Source organism: Epinephelus lanceolatus, chromosome 4 (assembly GCF_041903045.1).
Source record: "Epinephelus lanceolatus isolate andai-2023 chromosome 4, ASM4190304v1, whole genome shotgun sequence".
NCBI lineage: Eukaryota > Metazoa > Chordata > Actinopteri > Perciformes > Serranidae > Epinephelus > Epinephelus lanceolatus.
The window spans coordinates 25,193,229-25,210,821 of record NC_135737.1 but is presented as its reverse complement, the minus strand read 5'-3'; the positions used below and the strand labels follow the sequence as shown (position 1 = coordinate 25,210,821).

The following is a 17,593-nucleotide window of genomic DNA, read 5'->3' as shown; positions in this document are numbered from 1 at the left end:
AAAGAGAAGGAAGCGGCAGGAGGGGCCTGCGAGCTCCCTGATCACAGAGGCCCTCACTGACCCCTGACCTTGATCATGACCTCGGAGGTTACCCCAGAGGTCAGAGGTTGTGTGAAAGTGCCACTGCGGCGATTCACTCCACTGCTGGGTGATGATGATCTTATGCAGCCTCCCCAGCCTGTCTGACATGATCAGTGTTGCTCTCTGCCTGCAGCTCCCAAGGGCCACGCATCCATCTCTAACCCGGCCACACAAGGCCCGCTAAAAGCACCTTGCAGGCAGAGTCAATGAGCAGGAGGAGAAGGGACACAAACAGAGAAAAGTGGGAAAGCTAAAGGACAGAATGGGCTGTTTTATTTTCTACCCTGTAGCTCTGTCGGAGTATAAGATCTAGTTGTATAATGGCACTGACACAAAGAATGTGTGTTTGTTTCTCTATGTTTAAACTTAACCAAATGTACATGAACTGATGAGGCTTTTTAGAGGCTAAATCTGTGGGCCCCAACATGTTCCTTCTGCTATCCTTGTCAAGAACAATTTACGCTGTGTTTTTTCCCTCCTCTCTAATTTTAACATAGAGTGTAATAAAAAGACAAGTAAAGGGAAAGAAGCCCTCTCAAGTCATTCATGCCAGACGTGCATGAGTCTCTGCAGCAGGAACATGATAATTTGTAGGTGGATTGATAACTCTGAATCTTGCTTGTCCCGACTTACACTGTGTACCCCCTACTGCTTCAAAGTAATCCGGAGCTGAGTGAAGCTTCAATCAAATCCTTATGGAGATGCTGTGTGCTGAAATTCAGAGTTAGAGAAGAGTGCCTCGCAGTATAAAATCAACTTATTTATAATGTTCAAAACAAAGTCTGCATTAAGATAAATTTACAAAATGTGAATATTACTTTGCTGGATGCAATTTTGCATCACAACATGGAGGGACTGTGTACCAGAGGTGTAGACTAGTGTCAAATGAGTTGGACTTGAATCAGACTGGAGTCACAAATTTAATGACTCTTGACTCAATTTGACAAATCAAAGAAGACTTGCAATTCGACTTGGACTTTCACACCAAATGATGTGTAACTTCACTTGGACTTGAGCCTTATGACTTGGAAATACTTGATACCTTCCCCCACAGCCCAAAAATTAAAAAGTCTGTTTTTCAAAAAGGTGTTTACAGATTAATTTATTTCCCTTAACTTCCTGAATCAACTAACATTAAATCTATTCTTGGCAAGCTGAAACTTAATTCAACCAGATACAGATACTCGTTTGAACCAGTCCGACTAGCCAAGCTGCAGGAAAGAACCAGGAAGTACCAGCGTTATGCTTTCGAGCGCCATTTGGAAAAATTTAGGCTACCAAAGATAATTTCATTCGCAAATAAAAATATGCAGAGGTCAACAAAAAGCAAATGCAGAATGCAAAATGTGAAAATTACAATCAAAGACACAACTTCCAAAAAACTTGTTTTAACAAATACATTTACATTTTTAAAAGCACTTATGATTTTTGTAAATGTAATATGTTATTAATATGTTGTTAAAATGGCGTCACATTTATTGAAAAGCACATTACGACTTGTTTAGGGCTCAAAACTCAAAATATAGGACTAGCGATTTGACTTGAGACTTGTCAGTCTTAACCTGGGATTTGAGTGCAAAGACTTGCGACTTACTTGTGACTTGCAAAACAGTGACCTGTTCCCACCTCTGCTATGCACCAACATTGCTGAAATTCATTGGTAGAGTCTCTAGTGAAACAGAATTTCACTAAAAGCCAGAGAATTCAGGTATGTGCCATTAGCTATAGAAACAGGCGTGTTTAATGGCCTCCCTGAGGAGAACATGCTCTGATTTGGGTTTTAGGTGAGATCAAAAATGAAATCCATTTCATGTTTTGTTGATCATTGTACAATGATTTAAGGGCTGCACTTTTTTTTAGCAATATGCCCTTTATTTCTGATGTTTTCTTTTTTTGCAAGAATGATAATTAAAAAACACGCTGTTTTTTTTTTCTTTGTTTGCAATGTAGTGTTATATGTACACATCTGACAAATGTTTCACAGCTGCAACAGTGTTTTTGGTGTCTTGTGGGCAGGACACTTAAACAAGCACACAATAAATTATAAAATTAATAAACAAAGATGTTAGTATTTATTTAAAGTATTTGAAACATGTAATCATTGTGTTACTCAGTTTCCACAGTAAAACGTCAGCACTGACATCATGCATCTTGGATGTTATCAGATGTTATTACTGTTAGATAAATTGAATCATATCGAATATACATCGTGTTCCTTTTAGTTGTGTGTTGTCTTTGTGTGACAGTAAGAGGAGAAAACTATACAAACACATCATAATGGACACACTGCAAAGCTACTAAGCCTGTAGGGATTATCTCAGACCTGTATTTCTGGTTTGGCTTAATGATAGGTAGCATCACAAGTCATGCAGGCCAGGCCAAGGAAACACTGATTAACATGGCGGAAAGGGGAAGAAATGAAAGGATTACACACAGGATTCTTTGGTTCATGTGCAGTATTTTGTCTAAGAAGTAATCATTACACATCTCTTATAGCAGACTGGTTGCTCATATAAAAAAAGACAATCATGATAAAGTAAAAGTAATTGACACTGACAGTAACACGAATCATGCTGCTATTATGTCTTTTTTCATGTAATTCTCTTAGCAGCTGTTCCTGTTTGTTATATGTGGTTGAACCCTGAGTGTCACTCAGTACATTTTATTAAAAGCGTGTGACTGGGTGTCATGGGCAAACTTTGACAGCCTTTAATTCATTGTATTATGTCTATAAATGTAGTATAAAATAAGCCAAAGCCATTGAGGCTAGTTGAGCACTGAGCACCATTCATGGTGTTGAAGGAGGGAGACACAAACAGCTTCAAATCAAATCAAGTAATGACCTGAAAGTTGAGCTAATTCAAAGCACAAAAATGGCCACCTTTGTATCCACACAAGTGCAGTGAAAGAGGCATTATTATCTATGGCAAATTCTTGCGTTATTTTTAGCGAATGCAATTAAAGTGCAATGGCTGTAAAGACATGAAAATGATCAGAGAGAAAAAAATAAAGCTATAAAATATTTCTTTTAAAGGCCGTGGCCTCGGAGCATTCAAGGGGGAGAAAAAAAAGTGTGAATGCAGGCGTTTATTTTCCAAACAGCCAAGGCCTCACGACACACTCGACAAGTCACATTTGGGGAACTCACAAAATGCTAAAAATGAAAACAACGTGCAGAGCAGATGTCTTGCCCTGATAAACCTGAGCAGCTTGGCTCTGCTTTGCAGAGCAACTACAGGCTGAAGCTTAGGTGTGATGTGTTTTAACGTCCACAATTGGCACAGTTTGACGCAGGAATTTAGGGCACTCCATACATACATGCAGTGTAATTAGAAATTTTTTGCATATCCACAAGCTGAAGGGGGTCAGAGGACATGGTCAGCAGGAGTGATGCCTCGGGAGCAGCCAGGGTTCAGTGTGTTGCTCAAGGTCACTTCAACAACAGATATGTATGCATACTGACACTCTAACCACTGGGCTGCCCTGCTGTGGCAATGACTTGACTGGATTAACAACACAACAATCTTATTTAAATAGCTAATCTGATTAATATCTCTGCAGCAAAGGGATGCCTTAAAGGAGGATATCAGTCTCACTTTCTCATCCATGTTATAGTAAATTAAAAAGATCATGATTTTAGGAGTAACTTGAGCCAAGTGTGAGTCCACTCCATCTTTTACCATTCTTAAATGACCAAGTTCAGCAGGTTCTCAGCAGCCCTGCTTTGTTGCATATACTGACTTTGTACACTAGAGCCACCATGTTCATAAAGAATAACATAAAATACATCCAGCATGAAACTCAAGTCATTGTGGTTAATTTGCATTTTTGGTTAGAGTTGATTTTTTAAAACAATTTAAACAGACACTTTGAGTTTGGTTTCTATTTCTAACAGTGCTGATTAACTATATCTGGTTTAAATATATATTTTACTTCATTTTATTTGTTGCAAATGTCCTTTATGCACTTCCACAGTGGGACAAAACAAAAGCCTTTCAGTGGGATCACTAAAAAATAATATTGCAAAACACAATGTAGTGTTCATAAATGAAATAAAGTTTTGTTTTCTATTAAATATATGCAGCTGTGACCAAAAAAAAAAAAAAAAACAAAATGTGTGGATTAGCAGTTTTAAAAAGGAGCATAAAAAAATAATCCAAGTTGGTGCATGGAAACACAAATCACTTTTTTAACAATCGACGTTTTATTTCTAAACCTGATTTAAAAAGATCAATGATTATTGATGTAATAAATTATTAAATGTTAGTCTATTTTTTTCTTGCACGGCTCGACACAGCTCAGTGGAAACATTGCTCCTCAATGCTCTCCTGGTGGGATTTTCTCTCCTCTTAGATATGGCTTCCAAGTAGCCTCCTGGCATTATTTTTGTATGATCTTTGCTCTCCATAAAACATAAGCTAATGATCACACCAACTGCAACATCAAACATGGACTCATCCGGCGCTCACAGTTTCGTGCATTTCAAAGTCGTAAAAATAAAGAGTAATTTAATGCCAGCTCGGTTATTTACCTGTAATATCTAAATGTTGATAAAAAGCTATTTAAGCAATTATAATGGCGTTATTAAGGCAACACTCCAGCGAGGTGACTCCGTTCCGTGCTCCAGCTGGCACCCGGGTGGGTGGTGGAGGTGATCCGGTCCGTGTGTTCCGGCCGCCCGGTCCTCTCCACTGAACTCCAACCCCCGCGCTCTCTATCAGCATCTCATTCCTGTCTCAATATGTCTCAAGATGGCGGCCAATGCAGGATCGATGTTTCAATATTGGAAGCGCTTTGACTTACAACAACTACAGGTCAGTTCAACCTCTGTTTAAATCGTCTCGCCTCTATTCGCTTCGGCTGTCTCGTCTCTCTCGGCCGCTGTGTTTTGTGTTTTTTCGGCGGTCGTCTCGAAGGTGTTTCGGAAGAGAATTCAAGACCTCTTCCTCACATTGATGAAAGTGGCTCTCTCGCTGATCAGAAATTGATCCTCTTTGTTCAATTCAACATCGATCGGACACTGCAACTGGGCAAGCCGGGGCGACGCCGCGGGGATGCGCCGAGATAAAAACAAAACGGCAGGGCTTTGGCGGAAAGCTTTCGGTTAGCTATCTTTATTGCGTGTTCTTCAACTTTTACTGGAGCGAGTAGCCGTAGTTAGCCCGACGCTTTAGCCGTTGTAAGGTTGGATAATTTGGGGGAAAAAATAAGTGCGACTCATTATACGGTGGCGCTGTGGTGACACCAACCGTTCAGACGGGCAACACAGACACACAACACCGCTTTGCTTGTGCTTTTTCCTGCTTTTAACTGTCAAATTGCTAAGTTTAGTTGCGGGCGATGAAAACATTAGCAACCTTATCGGCTAACGGTTTTGGAAGCAGTTTATATTGAAGTCGTCTCCGTGATTATGGTTGATCAACTCGGCCGTTTTTTTTCTCTTCTCGGTTTCTCCTGACGGCAATTATACACTGAGAGGTTTTTACAGACATTGCCACGTCTGTGGAAGTGGACGGGACGGGACAGTGTTTGTTGACGCGATGCAATTAAATAAAAATGATAGTAGAAATATGAAAGATCATGACCTTGTTGATTAGGATGAACTCCAGAAATGTCCCAGCCTCGCGCACGCTACTAATCTCGGCGTGCACGGAGGAGATCCACGGCACAGTGGAGGATATGAGGGAAATATTGGGCCTATTCAGTGTGTGTGAATATAGCCAGTGTATATTAGAGCGTGTTTGACCTATCACAAGACATGTAGACAATGGCACTGTTGTGTTTTCCCGTGGCATTTAACGTGCATTGCTGAATTTCAAATCACAATTTATGAATATTAGTAGCCCGGCCGCCGTCGTCATTAACATAAGATTGCATTATGTAGGCTAGCCCAATTGTTCATACATGATTTTGTACATGGCACAGGCTTGGGATTTAAACTTTTATTTAGGTCATGATGCCCCTATGACTGGGTAGACAAAAGGACAGTGAACAAGTCTTCCCAGCGGGCTTTGTGTTGCACTTATGCCACATCATCAAGGCTTCACTTCTCCTATTTATTTGATCCTGTTTGGTCCTCCTACTCGTGCCCCCTTGTTCATGCATTATGTAAAAAATTTGAGACTGCTTTCTCTTTTCTTTCCTCACTATCTATCTCTCCCCCCGCCACCCCTTCCTGCCACCCCCCCTCCAATCTTCCTCTCCCTCACCTCCCCCTCCCCTCCTTTTTAATTTTTTTCCCTCCCTCTCCCCTGGCCCTTCACCCTGCTTTCACCCATTTCGCCCCATCTGAACTGGTGTGTGTGTGTGAATTTGTCTGAGATCAGTCTTTTTCGTAGATTGACTGCCAGCACGGACAGTGAAGGCACTGCCAGCAGCCAGGACATGAAAAATGCATCGCATAAGTTTGTGATAAGGCCCTGGGTAATTATGGCAAAGGCCCCTATCACAAGCGATTAGTCAGGACAGTGAATCTGAGCGTGTGCAAAAAGCCTGGCGGTTGGCAGGCCTGTCTGCAGGATAGGAATCAGTCGGAGCTTGTGTGTTTGTGTGTGTGTATGTGTGTGTGTGTGCAGGACTGCTCAGAACATTCACTGTCTATTATTGATGACATCTTATTTACTCTCCCTCCCACTGAGAGGCTCCTAGAGGAAAGCCTTCAGAGAAGAACCTGTTTTTCTTTTCCGTTTTCTGAGGATAATGCAGGGTTAGTGTGATATGATCATGGTCTACACTTGGCCTTGTCAGCCAATTGCTTTCTCATTTGCTTCTTCCTTGTGATCGAATGGACAGTGTGGATTCACAGTCTGTTTTGTCTGTGTGTGTGAGAGGCACCAGCAAAGGAATGTTTTCTCTTTTTTTTTTTCTTCTTTTTTGTTTCGTTTGATGATGAAAATCCAACCCAACCTAGATGTCAGTAGCTTTAAGCCATCATAGCGTCTACTCCTCAGGCTCCAACTGCTGATGTTCATTAAAATCCTATTTGATCAGTGTGTCCCATTCCCTGTGTGAGAAACTAGCTAGGTGGTTGTTACAGGACAGAGAGTGCTTTGAAACAGCACAGCGAGCTGTTAACTTGTCTTTTCTGCATGCTTTTTTTTTCTCTCTCTCCTAGCCCCCCCCCCCCCCCCCCCCGCCACTACAAACACAAATGGGTGCAACAGTGATGCTTTTAGCAAGGTCTCGCACACTTGCAAAATGGATCAGTGATTCAGAGATGATGGCAGGGTGACAGTGAATTACAGATGGAGGAGGTTTTAACGTCTGTAATCCCTGTCCGTCCATTACAGAGTTGAGTTTCTTTAGAGGGGATCATCACTCTTCTCTCCTGTTGTTTTTTCTTTTTTTCTTTCTCTTTTTTTTGACCCAGTCAAGCAGTTTGCTGGAACATTGTGTTTCTACTTGAGAGATTGCGCTTCATTACAGGCGAGCCTTAATAAGATATGAGCAAATAGCTGAGCCTAAACCTGTACTTTATATTTTCTGAGTAAGCTTGGAAAATTAAGAACAGACCTTTTTTGCTATACACAATTCCCAATTTAGGCCTAATAGGCTACATCTCACCTCATAACATTTCCTGGAACAAAGCACCCTAGAGCCATTTTGAAAAATAGTTCACTATGTTAGCGTACAACGAAATAGTGACTTAGGTGTAAACTGATCCAGAGCCCGTTCTTATTCACCACCTCCTAATGGGTAAATTTAGGAAAAGGGTTTTGTAAGCTGATCCCAGAGCTGTGGTCAGTGGCAACCTGAGTGGTTTAAATCTCTCAGCGACTGGCCCGCTGTTGTCTGCAGGAGTTTTAGTGTTAATTTATGAGCTGGTTGTCTGAACTCACTGGTGGGATATTTTTACCCCTCTGTTGCTGCACAGGCTGGGGGAGCATAGAGGAAGGGGCATCACGTCATGCTTTTACTGTAGCCAACCGCTTCTCTGCCCAGTGACAAAACCTGGCATTGGGACTGAGGTTTCACTGTGTGTTGGTGGGTGGTGAGCGACTAAGCATGAGTCAGAGTGAGGGACGAGTGCATGTCAGGTCTTTGGTCTGCCCTCGGTCTACTTTGGTCAGGGCTATGTCATCCTACTTTCTAAGAGGTTATAGTGTATTCTTATGAGCGAAAGACTCCGTACGACAGAGGAATGTGCAGCTCTTAAAAAAAACTTCTCTTCATCTACCTTATCAGTGGCTAATTCTCACCGGAGGCCCATACTCCCCAACTCCTCAGCGATTTATAGTACGTCACACTCGGGCTCAGTTTCTTCACCCTCCCTCTGCTTTGAGGAGTGTCTACACTGGACTCAGTTTATCGGATTTTAAAGTAAATACATTTAATTCTCTTGCGTTCATACCAGAATATTTAATTAAACAGTTTTCCCTGCATTGTAAAATACATTTTGACCAGTGTCATCTGATGTTTAAACGAAAGATAAAAAAGCACTCCTTCAGAAGTCTAAAAATAGGGGTACCCAAATGGATGGAGCTCTTAATGCAGGCTTTATGCAAAAGTGTGTGACTAACAGACACGTTTCCTTATAAAATTGGAAGGTGTGGAAGTCTCTGCTTGGGATAAAAATATCACATAAATGTGTTTTTGTTTCCATAATTTGTAGTTTTAGATAAAGCAACCAGGGCTCCAAATTACCCTTTTTCCAGTGTCCCGATTTTTCTTTAAGTGCCCCAGACTTAAAAACCAATGTCCCAAATTGAATTTTCTTTTTTTCTCCATTCTACATAATAAATAAAGTTTTATTATAAACTATTTATTATAAACTATGCAAGTTAACTCGCATCACTTCATTGACTCACTCTGGGCCACCAGGGAAGTTCTGCTGGTTGTTTCCTGCACTTATATCTGAGCAAAAAAATCTCAAATATAGCTGTTTGGCCACAATCAGTTTTCTAGGGCCGCAACGAACAATTACTTTTACTGTCGATTAATCTGTTTTTTCTCCATTAAAGGTTTTTTTGGGGGAGTTTTTCCCTTATCCGCTGTGAAGGTCCAAGGACAGAGGGATATCGTATGCTGTAAAGCCCTCTGAGGCAAAATGTGATTTGTGATATTGGGCTTTGTAAAAAACTGAATTGAAGTTTTCTATAAAATATTAGAAAACAGTGAAATATGCCGATCAGTGTTTCCCAGAGCCCAAGCTGTTGTCCTCAGATGTCTTGTTTTGCCCACAACCTAATGATATTCAGTTTACTCTCATAGAGGAATAAATCAACCTGTGAATATTCACTCATACAAAGCTTGAATCAAAGTTTTTTGAATTTTTCTTCCCTAAAATCAATTTTTCGAACCAATGAATGGATTATCAAATTAGTTGGCGATTCATTTAACAGCTGACAATTAATTGTTGCAGCTGTACAGTTTTCATTATTCTGTTAGTCATTGTTTATTTCTGTTTGATCAATAAATGCATCACTGCAAGCTGCTGTGCAAAAAAGCAAACCATCATAAAAAAAAAACTGCTACGAACTTTTATTTTTAACACAATTTTAAACACCATGACAGCCTCATAGTTTAACATCAGTTCAGTTTGTTTTGAATTCATATGTACATCATTCTCATCATCATGTTTTTACTGCTGCCAGTCTCTGTCTGTCACACACTCTTCGGTCGTCTTCTTCTGATGCTGCTTTGCCACCACGTTGCGACTGCCTTCTCTGCATCATATATGAGGGGGCTTCCTTGCTGCTTGCCCCTGTTGTTGTTCAGCCAAGTCAGCATTTTGTTGACCACTGGGTGTTCGTGCCGTCGCGCTGTAGGGAGCTATGATTGAATCTGTATGTGTGACATGGCATAAAGCTCATGCTGGGTGGTGCCACATCACATTTTTCTAATCTGAACACCTAACAATTAAAGTTATATAGGCTGTATTCCATGATGCATAAATGTAAAACTTCACGGGACCTCTTTAATTTCAAGTGTTGTGAGCGACACTAAAACATTTAATGTGGCTGTGTATAATTTCAACTGCCTGTAGTTAAGATGGTGCAAATGTTTGTGAAAATAGCAAATATTGCAATATAAAATACCAGAATAATTTCATCCACCCTTGGTGTAAGGTAGAAAACCCTCAGAGTAATAATCTTTGCTATAATACTAAGTATTGTATTAAAATTTAAATGCTGTTATGGCCTTTTTGTCTCCCTCAAAAAAGCAGAGATTATATCCTGAAGCCCAGCTACATATTCACAGATATTTTTTAAATAGAGATATTGTTTTTCTACTCGTCTCAGGTCACAAAAAAAGAGATTTTTGGAAAAGGCCGTCTGAGGTGCAAGATTTTCAAAAGTCTGGCTACTTTGTATCCAGGTGGACATGTAAAAGGTAGTGTGAGGGAAACGATGACATCCTCAATTCCCACATGCCTGCTGTTGCTTTGTATGATCAGCGAGTGCCGGAAACAACAATGGCGGACTACTGGCTTGTTAACGTCTTGTTAGTAGGGCTTAGTCTTTTAACTGCTTTACATTTTAACTTAGTGTTAGACAAACTGATACATCTGCTGCGCCCAATGTTATTTGTTTCACCTCAGCATCCAGGCTTTTGAGTCCTTCAGAGACAATGGTTTTTGGATCATTCCTCTCTGGTACTTGATGAATCGTTGAAATAACCTTTATTACCACCTTCTGACCTGACAAGCGCTTGGAGCCATTTTTGCATTGTAATGTGAAAGGAGATAATTTGTAAAATGCAAGTTGTGTGGACAGAGGAAAAATATCCATTTTCAAAAATATCCACGTGTGTAGACAGGGCTTTGGATATGCCTGAAAAAAAAAACTGGGCCAACTGACACCTTAAAGAGAGCAGCGTTACTTTTTGTTGCAGTGACTTTCATGTGTTCTTACACTTTGAAATGAATCATCACAACAGATTTCACAACAGACTTATTATACGCAAATTTAAGATGCAGCATTCCTCCACAGGCCGATTGTGGACATCACAATATATTAGAGGGGCCTACTGTCCATGTGGAATTTCAGTATCTGGCTTCTGTTAAAGCATGTTTCCTGCTTTCACCTAACTTTATAACTTTTTAACTTTTCTCCTGCTCCGTAACATACTAAGACATTTCAGTTTCAGTGCACAAGTTAATCCCTATGAAAAGTCACAAAAACAAAAATGACCTTTTGCGGTTTGACAGCCAAAATCTTAAACATAAATTTTATGTCTTTGCGTGCTCAATCAATGCCTAAATAAAATTGATTTGTGTTAACTGTGCTGTTTGAAATCTCGACAGGCTGTATCTTGACCAGCTGGGATCAGTAATGTGTAGCATCACAAACACAACAAGGCAGCTCTTTAGTTAGGCAATATTCAGGAAAACGTTAGAAACAGCTATTTATACCTGATGTGGCTCATATTGCTTTCACATTTCACACCACTTAATACTCAGACACTTTTAATGTAACTGCACCGACAAAACTTCCACCCAACAACCAGCAACAAGAGCACAGGGGGCAGTTTCCAGAGACCTATTTTCAAGTGGCAGGCATTATTTACAGACCCACTTGGAGTCTCTCTCACCTACAGCATCATAGAGTTTCACCGTATCTCATGACAGAAGCATCCATTATTCTGCTGCTCTGTATTCCAGCAGAGAGAGCATGGGCTTCAGTGACTGGACACTTCTCTTTAGGCTTGCTTTGGAGTATACCAATTGTTTCCACTTGTAAGTTTAAGGATGATGCCCACTTTTTTGAAAATCAAACATATACTTGAAATAGTGCCTCCAAGGCTGATGTAATCTCGTATAGTCTATTGTTCGTCTTGTAATATTGAGCCTGCGGTTTTCGGTAAACAAAAATTGAGCATTCCCAAGGGAAAAATGTCTGTCGTTGTCTTTAGTTGACTGGAAAAGTAAGAAGGTGTAGGCCAGCAGTGGGCTTAGATCCAGTCTCATGCAACAAAACACACACTCGCACTCTTCTCTACCTGCGTGCAACATGTTTTCGACTATCTCACCATCATCAAGGTGATCTAATTAAAAATGCTGGCTTTTTATTAACTAGTCAATACCTGTTGGTTTTCGGAGGTATGTGACCTACGTAATTAAACTTTATTGGTCACATAGTGTAATAAATTAAGGCTGCAGTGAACATCTATTTTAAAGCTGCAACTGAAGATTACCAACAATTAATCTGCCATTTATTTTCTCAATAATTGAATAATTGTTTGGTTTATAAAATGTGAGGAAATATAAAAAAATGCTTGTCACAATCTCCTAAAGGCCAAGATCACACCTTCAGATTTTTTTTGTCTGACCAGCAATCAAAAACCAAAAAAATATTCAGTTCACAATGACATAAAACACAGGAAATCCTTAGTACTAAGGAGCTGGAGCCCAGTGGCACTTCTACTAGAAAAGTGGTTTATCAGCTGTCAGGATATTTGGTGATTAATCTTCTGTCATTGGAGTAATTTATTAAATTTTTCAGTAATACATCATTCTTTCCTGTATTTTTCATTCTCCAGAGTCATTTTACACTACACATGCAGTACACGAGGATTAGACTTAAGTGAGGAAACCTAAGAAATGTGCGGTGAGAATAACTTTAAATAATGACAACTCTGGTGAAAAACTGACTTAAAGCAGCCGAGGAAATCTGAGCCCTCGAAATCCATCTGATTGGTTGTTAAGGTGCGGATTTCTGATGACCCAGCAAGCTGAGCCTGGATGAGATTTGCAGTATTTCTGAGGAGCTAAACAAGATGTTAACATGGAAATATAAACAGAGGCAATGGACGAGAAAACGAAATGGAGTCCCATTCCCACAAGGTGCCACAATGCGATAATTTAGACCAACTGCAGACGCCGGTCACACACTGGGGGCCAGTGTTTGAGAACATTTTTGACGAGTTTGGCTGAGCGCACTGCTGAGTTTGAAGCTAATGCAGAGCTTCATTTTGTTCAACAAATGTGTCCCTCTGCATAAGCCTGCCGAAATGTGTTTCTGAAGCAAACACCCTGTGGCCTTCAGCGTCTGGTGTGGCCAAGCTATTGGTGAGACACTTGCCCTACCTAATTTTAGTGTTGTTTATCTCACTGTTATCAAGGAGTCTGGGCTAAATAAGGCCTGATGCGCAGACCTTATCCCATGTCAACCCATGACTCCAGTATCAGTGTCCTGTTAGATCATTGACCATAGGTATTGAATTCTAATAGGCCTATTGGTGTGTTCTAATGGTCCAAGTATTGAATTATGATATTGGCAAGGGCTGATGGCCTCAGGATTGAATTATGATATTGGTGTGCTGCAGGCTAATGGTTCTTGGCATTGAATTATGATATTGGTGCACTTCGATGGTGTAGGGATTGAATTATGATATGGCCTGCTATCTGCTAATAGCTCACTCTGTAATTTTCAATGTCAATCACGGCTTCAGTTGCTAGATCCATAGCCGGCCTTCAGGCTCAACCCATCAGTCACATCAGATGGGAGCAGCCTTCAACCTTTAGCCTCAGTTCTCACTCCCAATTTCTGTCGCTCTCTCCTTTTTCACTTGCTTTTGTCTAGTGTTTGGACCATCCGGGAGTTTGGGATTTCATTATTCTTAAAAAAGAAGGGCTTGTGTGCACACTTTATTGTTTAATTGCATAATTTAGCTTTGAAATAATGGATGGAACAAACTTTCACATGTAATGGCGGTGTGCTTAAAATAACTTAAAAGTCAGGCTGCAGAGATTTTGTCCTATTGACTCACAGTGTTAATGTAGTCGTATTTTTTGCCTGCCGACTTAAGCATGTATCATCACACCTATAAGATGATGAGGTGTTCGTTGGTTTAGTGTGTGGTTTTGGCGTTTTCATGCGCCGCCTTGTGTTAGAAGGAGCCTAATGTCAGAGTAATGGAATCGTAATGGCTCTGATTCAGTGTTAACTTTGTTTCTGTTAAGTGTCCACACCTTTGCAGTGTTTATGTTGCTGAGCTCGTTCCCATTTTGGTAGTTTAAAAGCAACCAGAGCTGTGATGGTCCTGCTGCCAGCTCACAGAGTAAATGGACGGCCTGCTTCTGTGTCAGCCCTCTAAAAATAACACAGACTGCTGGCTGGGCTCAGCAGAAAACTACCACCGATTATGATGATTCAACTACCCTGTATTCACAGGTGCGTGTGTGTGTGTGTTGGATGGGGGTGGTTTATGCTTAACAAATTGTTCTCTGCATTCAGTAAGATATTCACTGCTTTAGTTTTACGTTGTAGGTTGGCGAACCTTGCCCAGTCAGAGACTCGGTTGAGGAAGTGTACGCAGTGACTGCTTATGTGTTTTTCTTAGTTTTGAAGGTGTAATCAATTAAGGGAAAAACATCTGTCTTATATAAGTGAGGTGAACCAAAATCACTGTAATGCTTGATCTGCTAATTTAAATTGTAGTGGGAACTATGAGCACCTTGCTATTAATATTGCACAGGCTTCATGATTAATAAACGTTGGACTGGTCCATGGCATTTTCTACCAAAAATGGTAAATTCTATACAGATAGACAGTCCTGTATCTGTTAAATTCATTGGACATCCTCAGACGATACCTTAACCTCCCCCTGACATTTGACCTGAGCAGCTGTCAGACTGGAGCCAGGGTTCAGAGGTGGTCTGACCCTGCAGACCCCACTCTGACCTGGGCTGTCTGACTGGTCTAACCTTTAGAGCTAACAGATGATGACTTTACCATCTGTCTTGCCGTTAACAGGTCTAGCCTCCTTGAACTTGAACTTGTGTGGATGTGGAAATAAGAGAAGAAAAAAAAAACAACTCAAGAGGGGAGAAAATTGTTTAACAATTAGCCCGGGCGGTTTTCCTGTGCTTATGTATTTGTTTTATTTTTAAAGGATGACCAAATGTGAAGCCAGAAGTTTCAAACTTTTGTCTTTGTTTACTTATTTGTGAATAATTTGTGAGCTCCTGGCTGAGTCGCAGGAGTCTCTGTATGCCCCAATTTAAAAGTGTAATACTGGATGTGCATGATAAACTCTGCAGCTTGCCGTCTCATTTTTAAAAGTGAGAGTTGTCCTCTTGAGGAATGGGGGAAGGGAATATGTGTTTAGTAGACACAGGCTCATCCGCTGACTGCTGTCTGACCCTGAGTTCAGCGGTATGGTTATTAATAGGCCCAGAGGCCTCAACTTCCAGGAGGCCCTCTGATCAGCTCCAGATGTGGAATGAGAGAGGACAATTGTACGTTAGCCTATCCATGTTTCACATGAAGCAGAAAGTAGGGAGATAGGCATTTGGTGAGACTGATAAAGAGTGAGGGAGGGAGGAAGGGAGGGACAGGAGACCTTTCCACAGCAGGAGCGTGTTTTGTGAGTCTTTGTTTTCATGTGTGTGTGTTTTTTCATTTATTACACTCTCTGCCCTCAGACCAAAAGACCATAAAAACGTATGGCATCACCATGGTGACCATAATAACTACCTATAAAACAGCGTGTAAACTGTGAAATAAGACAAACAGACCAGAACAGCCCTGACTGGCTGGCTGGCTGACTGAATGGCTGCCTTCCGCCATAAAACTATTTGAGAGCCAGACTGAAGGAATGCCTTGGAGGCTGCTGTGGCTGTCACGACACATGAAAGGATTAGGCTCTGTGTTTTATCTCCTCTTTATCTGATGGTAATGGATAAGCTGAGTGTAGCCTATCATCTGACGCTTGGGCCGGGGGTTTGATGTTTTAGTAGGGTGACGGTTTGTTGAGTTGACCGCTTTGGTCTATTGATTGCTGTTTGATGGTTTTGATATGTAGGCTGTGTGGAACAGGTCAAGTCTTTTATGCAGTGGAGGCTCCAAATAGCTTTTAGCTGTCCTTCACTCCTCCCATTACTCTAGTGGTTCGTTTGATGTTTGGATCAATCAATAGAAAGAGCCTGAGCTCTTACACATGCTCCATCCTACTTCCCACTGAGCTCAATTCCTCTTCCTTCATTGTGCAGGCTTTATATCACATTCTCTCAACACAGAATAAATGATATAATTACAACCCATTACATAGCCTAATGCAAGCTAATTATTCTGTCATTACTGTAAGGATTAGCTATGCTCATTCTCTCTTTCTCACTGTGTTTCTCTGCCTTTCCCCCTCAAAAGTCGTGCAAGCAGGGCAGAAAAACTCTTACTCATAAAGGCTGACTAAGACTTAGCCCCAGGACATGCTCTGTTGACGTTGATCGTATAGACCATGGGTGTCAAACTCAGTCAGAAGGCTGAGCCGTACTAGAAAATAGTGACACCATGTGCTGAACACATTAAAGAGTCTGGATATATCTAACCTAATGGGGCATTTTCATACATGCTTTTGATTAATGCGTACAAGTCAACACGCTGCTTTTATAGGCTGTGGCACAACTCCTGCTGATGTGTCATCATCAGGCGTCTAGAAAATGACTGGATACAACAGATAGACGAGGCTAAATTAAAATATGGAAAAGGGCATCATGCAGAGCGGGAATGTAATGTACCAGAGGCACATGAGGGTGATGCAGACCCTTTTTCACTGTCCTGACACTGTGCCAATAGCATGAAGCTGCTTGCAGTCCTTAAATGCATGTATAAGTGAATTACAACAAATCAAATAGGCTAACGAATTGAGAACAGATCAGATCTTAATGCAATTAGATCGACTTTGAACACTGCTCCATTATTCGGGGTCACAGACTTTCTAGGCCAAAAAGACCAGCTCGTATACGAGTGTAGGATGATGAGTGGATGTTTGCAACGCTGCAAGCCTGCACCTGTGGCCCTGTCACTGTCCACCAATGGTTACTTGTATGTGCATTTGATGTCATATAAACTAATAGCGGCGGTGTCAATTGCTTGCCCGAGTCCTTGGGACCCAGGCTTGTATATGTGCTACAGGGCCTGGAGAGCCCCACTCTTCTTCCAGACTTGATTAATCCCTATCGCCCCTCTCCATGATCGCAGTTTCCATTTTTTAGTCCATATCTGTGCACTCATCCCCTCCCCAATCTCCTCTCACTGGCACAGAATGGCTTCCTGGCAGAATGGAGGCATTAATTCAGGGATGAGAGGTGTGATACTCTCTCCCTCTCTCCCCGGTTCTCTCTCTCTCTGGTTCCCTCTCTCTCTCTCTCTATCTGTGCTCTGTTTGTAATGCGTGGCCTTTATCGTAGCTGAAACAGCTCACTACCCTCTGATCCTATCTCAGATCTCAATATCCTAGCCGTTCCACCCTGTAAACGCAGGGATGAAAAATCTTGCCCTTTCACCAATGCATTACACCCGAGCATATCGCCATACCCCTCTCCTCCCATTGCACCCTCCACACCACTCACCCTTTGTGACACGGGCCTCCAGCTAAATTCGAACTCCACAAAATGAGACCAAGTGAGCTGCACTTCCTCTACGCCAGAAACCATCTTAGTCTCATTATATTTGTATTTAGGCTCGGGCCTGGCCTCTGAAACACCTTGTCAGACAATAGGTCGGGCAAAATAATGACTAGCTCTCAGTAAGCTTCAGGAGAGTTAAGGCTTGGATGTTGGGGAGATAAA

At 41.3% G+C, this 17,593-nt stretch overlaps 1 protein-coding gene across 3 annotated transcripts in view; it reads left to right on the top strand.

The window, feature by feature from the left end:
- The first annotated feature begins 4,778 nt into the window (after positions 1-4,778).
- Positions 4,779-17,593, top strand: part of cux1b (cut-like homeobox 1b) — a 67,696-nt gene continuing 54,881 nt past the window's right edge. For all 3 annotated transcript variants that reach the window (XM_033632352.2, XM_033632350.2, XM_033632349.2), the window contains exon 1: positions 4,779-4,895. In XM_033632352.2, coding sequence (XP_033488243.1) covers positions 4,833-4,895 — 63 coding nt within the window. In that variant the 5' untranslated portion in view covers positions 4,779-4,832. The remainder of the gene's footprint in view (positions 4,896-17,593) is intronic.